Source organism: Eulemur rufifrons, chromosome 14 (assembly GCF_041146395.1).
Source record: "Eulemur rufifrons isolate Redbay chromosome 14, OSU_ERuf_1, whole genome shotgun sequence".
In the NCBI taxonomy this organism is placed as follows: Eukaryota; Metazoa; Chordata; class Mammalia; order Primates; family Lemuridae; genus Eulemur; species Eulemur rufifrons.
In genome coordinates, this window is record NC_090996.1 from 27,635,975 (window position 1) to 27,648,180 (window position 12,206).

A 12,206-nucleotide genomic window follows, 5' to 3' on the forward strand; every position below is an offset into this window, starting at 1 on the left:
GTTTTTGTTTTTTTTTTTTTCCTTTTCTACAGGAAATAGGTGTAAGGAAGCCCATTCAATTTGGTTGTGAGGATTTAGGGACAAAAGGGCTCCGTGACAATTCAGAGTTACCAAAATCAGGCCCCCAACGTGGCAATGGCTCACGGCCAAAGTGAGAAATACTCGAGGGGAGCCGGGCAGGGGCCCTGCGGGGACCGTGGGACGCACGGTGGGACCCTCCTGGCCGCGCCTGCGGTCCTAGTGATCCAGTAGCTGAGGTTTTATTTTAGAAACATAATCAAGACCATGTATCACAGAAACATTAAAATGAACTTTTTGGCACAGAAATGTTAGATAAAATATACAGTGCTACAATTGTGCAAAATTAGCACAGAAGCCAATCTAAGCAGCAAATATTTAATGTTAGCTTTAATGAAATAATGCACAATATTTTGAAAAGTTCGTTACACTAGACCTTGCTCAGAAGCAGGCCTTCCAGAAACAGCCTGTGTCTGCCGAGTAGCAGCCTCCAGGCTGCGGGAAGGGTCCAGGCCGCCTGGCACGGTCCCGAGTGAAACACCGAGGAAGAGTCAAGACAATTATTGCCTTGGGGGCTGAAACCCCGGCTGAGGCCGCCCCTTCTCGGGATGACTCCGAGCCAGCGTGATGGGGTAGGGGTTGGGGGGCCTTGGTTGAGTCTTCCTCAGGCAGGTCCTGGGAGCCAAAAATCCAGCCCTGTCTCTGCCGTGAGTTATGTGCCAAGGTGCCCACACACAGGAGCCTGGCTGAGGAAGGACAGACTCTGAGGTGGCTGGAAGGTTCTGATCAGGACCCCAGAGAACAAGGGAGGGGCCGGTGGGGGGCTCCGGGCAGCATGGGGGGGGGGGGCGGGGGCAAGGAGGCTCAGACCTGGTCTTCGGGGGTTAGGAGAGAAGTCTTCCGGGGCAGGCCACCTTGCGTCTCGCCGGCTGGGGGCACACGGCTTTCGATTGCGTCTGGTTTCAAAGCACAACGCGCAACCTGCCACTGCTCTAGAATTCAGTGGTTATCAACAAATTCATCTTAAAAAGCACCAAGGCCTGGGGCAGAGCCGAGGGCTGTGATGAGACCTAGTCCACACCCTCCCCTGGGGTTCACGCGGCTTCCTGAGTCTCAGGAGGTGGTGTTCTCTTTACACCCCATCCAGTGGTCCCTTGGGTGACCAGGAGCCCCCTGGCTTGGGCTGGTTGGTGGATAAGCTGGCTGCCACCCGGGGCTGTGACGGCCTTTTCCATGAAAGCTGCCTCCTAGCCCAGGGCCCGCAGCAGGTGCTTTGAACCCAGCTCTGCCTTAGGCCCTTGCTCACCGGTCACGTGAGCGGCGTGTGCCCACCAGTGAGATTCAGAGGAGCTGGAACTGCAGACCGAGTCCAGGGGGAACCGCTGAGCAGCTCTGCTCCCAGGCCAGGAGTCGGTCTGGGTTGGTTCACACCATCCTCGACCTTCCCGCCTGGGAGCTTTAGGTCTCTTCTGAGGAGAGACATCTCTGCCCGGCCCCACCTCTCCTGAGTCTTGTTTCATCTGGGGGAGAAGAAAGAAATGAGACGATGGCAGAGCACACAACTGGTGACGTTCTGTTCTGGCCACCAAGATGGACAAGGCCCTCTCGGGAGAGGCAGGCCCCTGTGGTTTCTTTCTGAATGGGAGGTCGTCCTTTCTCAGATGCCAACACTAGAGGTCCCAAAGAATCTTTGATTGAGTGGGGTACCGCAGGCCCTTTCTGCAGGGTGCCCGTTCCACTGAGAGGTCCTGGGGCTGACTGGCAGAGGATGACGCATCTCCAGGGGGTGGTGTTTTGGGCACCAGGTCCCAGCCTTGACCTTGGTGTGGACCCAGGTGTTTCTGCCTTCTTCCTCCAGGAACCGGGAGGTCCCTCTCGCCACACCAGCGAGCAGGGCAGGAGTATTGTGAGCAGCGGGGATGGACTAAGTCATTGCAGAACAGTCTATGTGGTTCCAAGGTTAAGGCTTTGGGGAGTTGCTGACGTGTGCCTGTCACATGCACATCTGAGCCCAGATGAGAGGGGATGATCTATACTTGGCGTTAACTCCAGCGTTCCTGCATGATCACAAAAGAGGGGTGCAAACAGGGTGTTCCCACGTGGCAGCCAGATGTGTCTCAGGCTCCTTCTGCCGCACCTGGGCATGGTGGCTCCCCTGGCCCAAGGCCCCCTTAGAAGTTATTCCGGCCACCCGTTGGTCAGTAGGGTGGTGTGTAAATTATCTCGGCTTTTTCCTTAACTGCCCTGAATCAGTTTCCTTCTGGCTACAAGGGGAATATATGCAGCATAAACCTTCCAGGTGATTCTGTCTAGTTTTGCTCTAGCTGGGAAATGGCCCGTGCTCACCTCGGTGGTTAGCCACGGTTGAGCCAGTGAGCGGGAGCAGTCCCGGGCCGAGTGCGTCTGTCGCCGCGAGGCTCCATCAGCCCCCGGCCACGGTGCAACACAACTTAGTCCTGCGTCGTCTATTTCACAACGTCCTATCTAGTTTCTCAATAGTCCCCAGAAACTGCAAACTCGTCATAACTCAGCATCTGAGGCCAGCTCTTGAGTCAGGTAGGAGACAGTTCCCAGATCCTGGGGGGTGAAACCAGCCAATGGCCCCGGTCCTTCCAGGCGCTCCGACGTGGGCTTGGAAGAGGAAGAGAAGGAGCTTTGGGGGCCATTGCGCTGCCTGTCCAGGCACCCAGGCTCCGAGATGGGAGGGACAGACAAATCCATATTGGGGGTATGCGGGATTCCAGTCCCAGCGAGAGCCCGCCAGGGCCCGGGCAGGGGAGCACGGACGTGCGCCTTTGGTGAGGGGCGGTGAACATGATCTGCCCAGAGCACACGCTGTGTCCAAGGTCGCAGAGCTGGAGCTGGGTCTGAAAACCCACGGAACCTTCCACAGCGGTTCCCAGAACCAAGTCTCATGACCGTGAGGCCAGGCTCAATGATGTCAGGACAGGTAACGTGGGGTTTGCTGCTGCCACCTGGGCAGGATGTCCCAGGCCCTGCCAAGCCTGACAGAGGTGCACGTGGACCTAGGTGAGTGACCTCAGGTTTCCCAGGTGACTGGTCCTTCCGGAAGCCAGCCATGGGGAGGTAGGGGGAAGTTCTCTGAGAACCAAAGTGAAACTTACTAACGGCTCCTGGGCAAGGCCGGAGGAACGTCTCTGCCCCTGGAGGAGCAGGGGCCGCGGTGGAGACACCGCCGGGTGTGTGACCGCTGTTGGTGCAGAGATAGGGAACAGACCATCCCTGGCCGCAGGCTGTGCAGGCAGGTACGTAAGAAGCGGAGAGAGAGAAACAGTCGTTCTGATTCCCACGCGGGGAAGCGTCGACAGGTGGTTTCCGAAGGAACCGTCGGACGTGCGGTGTTGGAGTTGTGCATCTCACCCAGGGCACCTTGCCTGGGCCGGCGCCCACCCTGCTGCGGGCCCCCGTGTCCAGGGCGGACCCTGGGGGAGCAGTGACCGCGTGTCCGAGTCGGTCCAGCGAGTGGCAGCCTTGCTTTGAGGACAGGGACCACGGCGGCTCTGAGACTCAGTTTAATGGGGGTGTCGTGTGACAGGTGTGCTCTCTGGGGTTCACTGGGCGGATGTGGTCGTCACTCTGAGGTGGGAGGGGCCGGATGCCGTGGCGGGGTGGAGGCAGCTGGCGCCACACGAAGGGCCCGCGTCTGGGTTCCATCGAGGTCAGAGGTCGCCGCTCTGGGGCTCCACGTTGCGCGTCTCCCTGGGGTGCCCTCGGGACAGCTTGGGGAAGCGGGACGCTGCTTTGGGCCGGCTGTTCTTGTTCAGTGGTTCTCCGGGAGGGGCCACGTCACTGCAAGACAGAGCGGGCAGAGAATCCGGTTAAGGCAGGGAAGGGCCACGGGTGGGGGCCGTCACCGGCAGCGTGGACAGTGGCCTCCCAGCTCTGACCGGCAAGTGCACCTTGGAGAAGGGGGAAACCCGTGCTGGTGTGTAAACCTGCCGTCTTTTAAGAGCCTGGCTGAGTGCGCCAGCTCGCGGGGCCACCTTTCCGGACCCGGTGCAGTAAGGCTGTGGAGGAAGGAACGCACCAGCCACTTTGTTTTGTCTTTTACAAACGGCACCTCCAGGGCTGGGGAGGCAGCCTAGCACGGGGGGAGGGCAGGCCTGTGTCCGGTCCTACTGTGTGCCTTGCTGCCTTTGAGCCTCAGTTTCCTCCTCTGTCACGTGGAGATGACAACCACGCACATCTCATACTGCTGTAAGGATTCCAGAGTTATAACCCCACGTGAAGCTCCTTAGGCCTGTCCGGTCCTGAGCCTCAGAGTTTCCGGGCTAGGAATAAAGCAGGAGGAACATGGTGAGCTTGGAGAGCCACAGTCTCTCAAGGAGAGGGCAGCTCACTGCAGTGGACACAGGGTGTGCTGAGTAGGCATAGCCATGGCCATCAGGGTGGTCAGAGAGGGCTTCCTGGAGGAGGCTGAGGTGTGAAGGACAAGGAGCGAGCTGAGGGCATCCAGGTTGGAAGACCAGTATGGGTGAAGGGAAGGCCCCGTGGGGAGGGTACAGCCAGGGGACCTGGCCCAGCCCCTTCCCCCTCCTGGAGGGCAGGGTGTGCCTCGGGGGCGTGGACTGAAGTCACAGCGCAGGATACTGGCACCTGGGGCCTCGCAGTGAGTGTTGGCTGCTGTGTGTGTGGCACACGGGGACAGCTTGAGCCTAAAGGCCCCCTCGGGCAGCGCTGAGCAGAGCCAGGGTTCACACTGCAGGAGGATGAGCCTCCTTTGGGACAAAGCTGTGTGGACGACACAGCAAGTCTGGACAGGTGACTGGAAGGAAAGGCAGCTGGAGCGACAGGTCTGCCGAGCGCCAGGTGTGAGGGAAGAGGGGGGAGGCAGAGCCTGCTCTCAGCGGGAAGGAGGCCCCCGTAGGGGACAGAGGAGGCCACACCCAGGTGCTCAGGCAGTTTCCACGGACAATGGAAGCCTCCTGTTCACAGGGACAGGCATGAATAAGGCCATTGACATTGTTTTCTCCCAAAACCACGGCTCCCTCCAGCTGCCGCTCCCTGACGCCACTGCAATTGTGTGTCCTCGGAGTGAAAGTCTCATCCCTCCCAGCCCCCCTTCGCTGCCGCCTCCTGCACCAGTGGGACTCGGGGAACCACAGCCCCATTCTGTAGCCGGGTCCGTGGAGAGAAGAACTGTCTGTCCTCCGGCACGTCCCTGTGTGTGACAGAGTGGGCCTGCGGCTCCGGGGCCCAGGCCAGAGAGGGACAGGGGAGCAAGGTACCGTCACATTCCTGCCCCCGGCGTGGACGGTGTTACTCAGGGCCAGGTCGGTCCCAGTGGTGTAGACGAGAAAAGGGGGGTGGGGACTGCAGGACATGCCCCAGCTGAGCCATGAGAACGGATTCCAAAGGCTTTAACTCTGTATTCAGAGTCAGAAAATGGGTTCCTTCGGTTAGACCTTGAAGACGGTCTCCCTATCTGTGAACCGGGGAACACGGCGAGTCCTTGCTGCCTTTCCTACATCGTTCAACACACACTTAGGGAGTCAGCTACGCTTAGGAATAGACGTGGCTCTTTCAGCCTCGTGAAATAAGAATATAGGAGGCAAGAGCTTAGGAATTTTTACTGGAAGAGGCATCCAGTACACTCAGGGACCCGGGTAGAGGCTTTTACAGACTTTACCAGCTCCAGCATACGGCCCACTTCACATCCTCCTTGTTTCGCAACTCCCTACATGCGTCCGACCTGGGGAACAGGCTGGAACCTTCTCTGAAAAGGCCATCCTGGTCTTTCTGGAACGGACCGGTGCCTGGGATGTGCAGGTTCTAGGCTGCTGCGTCCTGACATCTCAGAGGGTGGGCTCTGAGCAGGGACCCCAAAAAGCTACAGAGAGGGGCAAGAGACGGGTACTGGGCAGGGCTGTTGACAGACAGCCTGAAGAAGTCAGGGGGCAAACCCGTGGGTGGTCCAGCCTTACGCTGTGCTGCGGTATCCCCCAGTGGAGAGATGGCGAGTGTTTTCCTGGAGCTGGCGCTACACCCGACACCAGGCTGTGGGGAAACAAGCCTCTGTTTCCCCCTTCAGGGGGCCCTGAGCAGGGCTGTGGGTACACAGGGGCCCAAGTGATCAAACAAAAGCCGTGGGGAGAGAGCCCTGGTGGATGAGTAGGGCTGAGCCGAAGACAGAGGGAAGGAAAGAGCGTTGCAGCCAGGAAAGAGCCCAGGGGACCAAAGCCAGGCTGTGGGGGCCAGAGGGGAGCACTGCACCGCTGCCAGGACAGCCTGTGAGCTGTGAGATGCGGTGCACAAAGTGACACCGACACGGAGATCCCCGAGTTCTAAGTCACTCCCCAGGGTACAGCCCCCAGCAGCCAGAGGGAAGAGTTGACTCCCCTCTTGGACAACAAAAATCAACACCTTTCGGAGTCGGAGTGGTTTCCATCACTGGGCCTGTTCCTTGAGCCAATGATATTACTCACCATCACACAGGGAACAAAATCCAACTGCCACCGATCTTCACTGTCATCGCTATTAACATAATGGTGATGAAGGACACCCCCTGGGAACATGGGCCACTTCCTCAGGCTCTGCATTCAGGTGAGGGGAGACCCTACACCTGCCCCCGGTTTTCTCCCTGGGAGAACACTCTCCCACATGGGCTCTAGGCCACAAACCAGACTCAGAGCCATGGTCCAGACGGCCGTGAAGCTCCTCTCTGGTGCCAGGGTGAGTGAGGCCACTTTCAGGGGTGACAGAATTGCAGCATCTTTATGGTGGGAAGTGACCGTAATGAGCCCTGGGGCCACCCTGCCCGGAGGTGGGATTACAACACAGAGCAGTGTATCCCAGACTGTGACCGACTTCCCATGTGTCCCTGGGATCAGTGACACTGCTCTGTAACAGTCAAGCTTTTTCTTTCAGTACCTTTACTTGTAGGTTACCTGGGCCCAGGCAGAAACATCCCTCACCGTGGTTTTAAGGCACATGGAAAACTGTAAAACCCCCGTGTGCACCCCCACTAGTTCACCTGCTACCCCCCATCGTGGGGGGATGTTGCATTTGAAGAAAGTAAGTCCAGGGCAACGTGAACGAATCTCAAAGACCTAATGCTACACCTCATCTCATTCCATTCATAGAACACTCTAGACAAGGCAAAACTATATAGAGACAGAACACCACAGAGGAAGGGAAATGAACGGTTCAGTATGTAAAAGCCCCTCAGCCTGACCCTTATAGCCTGGGGCTCTCAGGACACAGCAGCCCTTGTCCCCTTCTCTGGGTAGGAAGGGGAGGCCCTGGGCACAGAAAGTCTTGGCTTACTCCTGGTTCTATCGGCACCAGCATGGGGTGGGATATGTGTCTCGCAAAGGGTGCAAGCTACAGTAATAACTGAAGAGGGAAGCACAGGGTCTGCCCTGCAGGTTGCTGGGACAGAGCAAAGGCCCATGTTCAATGCTAGGACACAGCGGGGGCTGTGGGGTGCTGCCTGGTGCCTCTCCCTTCACCGGCTTTGGCCACTGGGGGAACCTTGGCCCGCACAGCTCCCTCCTCCGAGAAAACCGTTCCTAGGATGTAGCTGAGTCCTGTCCTCTAGATCTGGCACTGCCACAGCCATTTCTGGGTCTCACTCAGGGACGGGCTTTGGAAACACAAGGTGCAGAGGCTTCCTTCCCCCAGTCCACAAGATGCTGGCCACCCTGTCACCAGGTTGGGCTGACACCCTGCACCTGGCTCTTAGCTCAGCTGGAGGCAGCCAGAGAACCAACCTGCTGGGAAGTAGTGGTCACCTAGGACACAGCCCAGGGGTCCTCAGGGTCCTTCTCCTCCCTCCTGCTGGGGGAGGGCTGCAGGAAGGAGCTCCCTTTCCTGGCCCCTCTCTCCCCACTGCTGGCAACCGTCAGGCACCAAGGGAGTCTGTGCCGGTGCCCCACAGGGTGTGCCGCCCCCAGCACATGGGTGACATTAACCTGATGGTCTCGACCCCTCCGCAGTGAAAATGGCCAGGGGGAGGGGGTTGCTCTACACTTCACTTAGGAACGCAGGGGGAGGGGAAGCCAGTCAGTATTCCACCTGCTGGGCGCTGCCTGCCGGAGCTGGGAGGGTACCCTTGCACGGGCCCCGCCTGTACAAGACTAGACCCCTGGCACACAGCTAGGACGGAGCTGTGTGTACTGCAGCAATGTGGTCACTGGCCTCTAGGACCACCTACTTGACGAATCTGCATGCTCATGGGAACTGGAAAAAGTTCAGCCTGCTCTGCCCTGGGTTAGCGAAAGCACACCAGGCTAAACACCCTTTGAATTCACACCTGGGCCCCAGGACTGCGGGATGGTGGCCCCAGGAGGATCCAGATTTATCTGTGTGCTCCCTGCCCCGTGGTTGGAACTGGGTCTCTCCACCATCCACCGGTGACCCAGAGAGGGCTCCCGGAAGGCGGGTCTGGTTCTCCAGATCCCCACAGCTCCTGACACCAAAAGGCACTGGATTTCATGATTTTGGAGGGATTAAAGACCACGGCTTGTCAAGTCTTGGGCTAGAAACTGAATGCCAGCCTGATGAACGGGGTGCTGTAATTACTATCCCAATTTTACAGGTGGAGATTAAAGCAGCACCGGTCAGTCCTGCAGCCAGTAAGGAGCAGAGGCTGATCCTGGACACGCAGTTTGAGCCCAAAGTCCAAGACTACAGGGTCAGATCAAGCAGCCCTGTGTAACTCTAGGATACAGACACGACCATGAAATCATGTAACGACGCACTTCTACGAACACATCCTCATTGTGCTAAATGCCATACGATCAAACTGAAACTTAGAGGCAGATAGATCCCAAAACAGACTGGTTTCTCTTAAAAACAGAAGATTCCAGTCTGAGTCGGTGTCATAAGGAAGTCCCCAAAGTAACCGGATGTTAGGTTTACGCAGCTTTTTAAAACCACATGCAGCTGAGCATCTCACCCTCTCCTGAGTACGGCCCTCCGACACTGCTGAGGAAGGAAGGGCCCTCGGACAGGTCGTTCTCCAGCAAGACCCCTGCGGCCCAACTGTTTGCAGTTAGATGGGCCAAGGTATGTCACAGTTGCCAGGCATTGGCCTTGCTGCCTCACTTGTGTTTACTCGTCAAACCCTCCCAGAAGCAGGAGAGAGGTCCCGATATTACTCCCTCTTTCAGATGAGGAAACTGAGGCATAGAGAGGTTAACTGGCCCAGTCTTAAGAGCACCCAGGGTCCAGCACTAGGGTTTGGTGGCTGACAATCTGAACCCAAGGCCAGCCCTCTCGCTTAACCTCTGCACCCTCCTGCCTCATCCTGGCTTTGTTTCCCTTTCTACAAAATTTCTAGATAAAATTTTATTGGAACGTGGCCCTGCCCATTCACTGCTGTATTGCCCACAGTTGCTCTCTTGCTGCAACGGCAGACGTGAGTAGCTGCAACAGAGACTGAGTGGCCGAAAAAGCCAAACACGTTTATTATCTGAGCCCTGATTTACCACCACCTCTAAAGAGCGAGCCCAGCGGGAGCTGCTGTCTCTGAGACCTGAGTCTGCACTGGGCACAGCCCGGGGGGGCGCTCAGTGCTCGCAGCAGCTGTGTAGCTGGGTGGAAAGATCTCTACCCTGCAGCTGGGAAGACTGAGGCTCAGAGACATCACATACCTCGTCCTGTGTCGCCAGCTGCTGCGCAGCAGGACTGGGATGGGGAAGCAGGACCTCTGGGTTTGTGTGAGAGGAGGCCAGGAAGGGACTGTTTGAGTCAGCGGCTCCTGTAATCCACCAGCCACGGAGGGGGCACTTTCAGCTTTCAGACGGAGGTGGAAACCAAAGCTCACAGAAGACAACCGGGCCCAAGTCTCGCAATAGGTGCCCGAGCTGTTGTTCAGACACAGTTCTGACTCCACAGCCAGAGTCTGTTCTAGCCTACAGAAAGCAGGGGGTCCCAGCCCCAGGTGTACTTTAGAATCACCTGGGAGACTTTAAAAAACACGCTTTTGCTCAGATGCAAGCTCCAAAGATTAACGTTGTATCACCTTGGCAGGGGTTGGCCGCTGGGTTTGGAAAGCAGGCCAGGTGCTCCAGCGTGCACGCCGGGGCTGAGAACCACAGCTTTTGAAAGCAGTCGTCGCATGCGGGGAGAGTCTCCAAATTTAAAGACCAGCCAAAGAAAGAATAATCCCATTTATCTCTGAGGCTAAGGGTGGCTTTTTGGTGGGTTGGGAAATTGGTTAAACAGTTGACAGTGTCTGAACTTTCTAGAGAAATGACTTTAAACTGTTGTTAGAAGATGGCAGATCTGAGCAGAGCCTGTTTGTGAGGGTTTGCTGGGGGGAGAGCCGCGTGTATGGCACAGGGTGTTGGCCACGTTCCATCACTCCAGACCAGGCCTCCTCCACGGGAAGAGGCTCACTGGCTGACACCTCGCTTAGGAGCAAGCTCCCTTGGGCTGGAGATGAAGAAACACTCGGATCAAAAGCACTTTCCACTATGCCCTAACCCTTTCTGCCTTTACGGTTCAACTGAAAACCTATTTCCATTTAAATACAACTGACAATTCCGAGCTTCCCTTGCAGGTTTCCTCCCAGAGTCTATTATGAAAACACCACTCAAGTAGAAAAAGGTCCCATGTCAAAAACGAGAGTGGCTCCATCTTCCTTAAAAAGGCAAAGAAAATAAAGCATAATATATTCCTTCCTCCATCTTCCTTATCTCAGCTCTTCAGCCTCAATATACTACTTGAACTGCGTTATTTCATCTTTTTTGAGAAAGTGGTGCAAGATAAAAAAAAAAAAAAAAAAAAGCGCACAGAGGTAAATGTGTAAAAAGTGCATCTCCCTACTCTGGCCCTCCAGGAAACCATGGTTATCATTTTTTAATGTATCTTTCTAGCGCTATCCATTGCATAGGGAAGTGGAGGCATATATGTATACACAGCTGGATTTATAATGCTTATATATTTCTCGTGGCTATTTACCATGGAGATTTTTCCATATCAACACATATGGGTCAGCCCTGGTATTCTAGTCCAAGGGCTGGCAAACTTTTCCGGCTTCAGAGGCCATTTGGTCTTTGTTGCAACCAATCTACTGCTCTGCCTTTGTAGCAGGAAAGAAGCTGTACACAATGTGTAATGGAACAGGAGTGGCTGTGTTCCAATAAAACTTTATTTACAAAAACAGGTGCAGTTTGCTGACTTCTGTTCTAGTCTAAACCCTCTCTGGCTGCCTCCTCACAGGTGAACGGCCACACGGCGCCACGGGGCGAGGCCTGCTGCCCCAGCACAGGGACACCGCACCTGGAAGTCATCACCCAGTATCCCAAACTAAATGCTGGAACAGATTCTGCTTGGTGACTACCGGCCCCTGAGTGGCATCCAGGACATGGCAACACCAGGCCTTGGGCCTCCCTCAGGCTGGGTTGAGCAGCTTTTTCTCTTTCTGGAGCTGTGTACAGGGGCAGAGACCGTGGGCCTTAGGGCTGGGGTCCTGGGTTTGAACCGCGCTCTGTCCCTTGCCCGCTGGGTGAGAATGAATACAAGCATCAGCAGGGGGCCTGGCCCACGGAGACAACGAATGGCAAATATTATGACAATGACAACTACTAAGTGAAATGTCAAAATGCCATCCCAAGATTTCCATCTGCTGCGTCCACAGAAACTGCACCATTTAACATAAAGCCAAAGATGCCCACCCGGCTGCAAGTGTGGCCACATGGTCCAAGATGTTCCTTGATCTGTCCCTGCCAGCTGCTCTGGGCCCCACTCTCTCCTTGCCCCACTTTCTCTCTAGGCTCTGTACGGGGACATTTGCCCAGATGCTGTGACTTGTCCCTTCTTCTGGGAAGCCCGTCCTGACCATGTGCCTGGGTTAGTGGAGGTAGATCATCTGTTCAATTTGCTGCTGCTCCCGACAGACCAAAACCACAGGCGTGCAGCCGCTGGGCCACAGTAGGTGCTGGCAAACACCTGACGTCCACACGAATGCTGGCAGCTTCAGGGCACACCAAGGCCCGTGGCTGGAGACTGGAACTGAGAAAGAGCCAGAGCCACCCTGGAAAGCCCTGGTGGCCGAGGCTCAGCACAGACAGTGCTCCCGAGTCCAGGACCTGCTCTCCCCACCAGCAGGACACCCTGGTGTGCTCTGGGTTCTACATGCAAAGCCCACGGAAGACACCAGAGGGAATTCCCAGAGGGCTTCACCTTCAAGGCGCCCAGTCCAGAGAGGACACAAACCA

At 56.3% G+C, this 12,206-nt stretch overlaps 1 protein-coding gene across 2 annotated transcripts in view; it reads right to left on the reverse strand.

The window, feature by feature from the left end:
* Positions 1 to 875: 875 nt before the first annotated feature.
* Positions 876 to 12,206, reverse strand: part of SNX29 (sorting nexin 29) — a 439,800-nt gene continuing 428,469 nt past the window's right edge. For both annotated transcript variants that reach the window (XM_069486909.1, XM_069486910.1), the window contains one exon: positions 876 to 3,828. In XM_069486909.1, the coding sequence (XP_069343010.1) occupies positions 3,699 to 3,828 (130 nt within the window). In that variant the 3' untranslated portion in view covers positions 876 to 3,698. The remainder of the gene's footprint in view (positions 3,829 to 12,206) is intronic.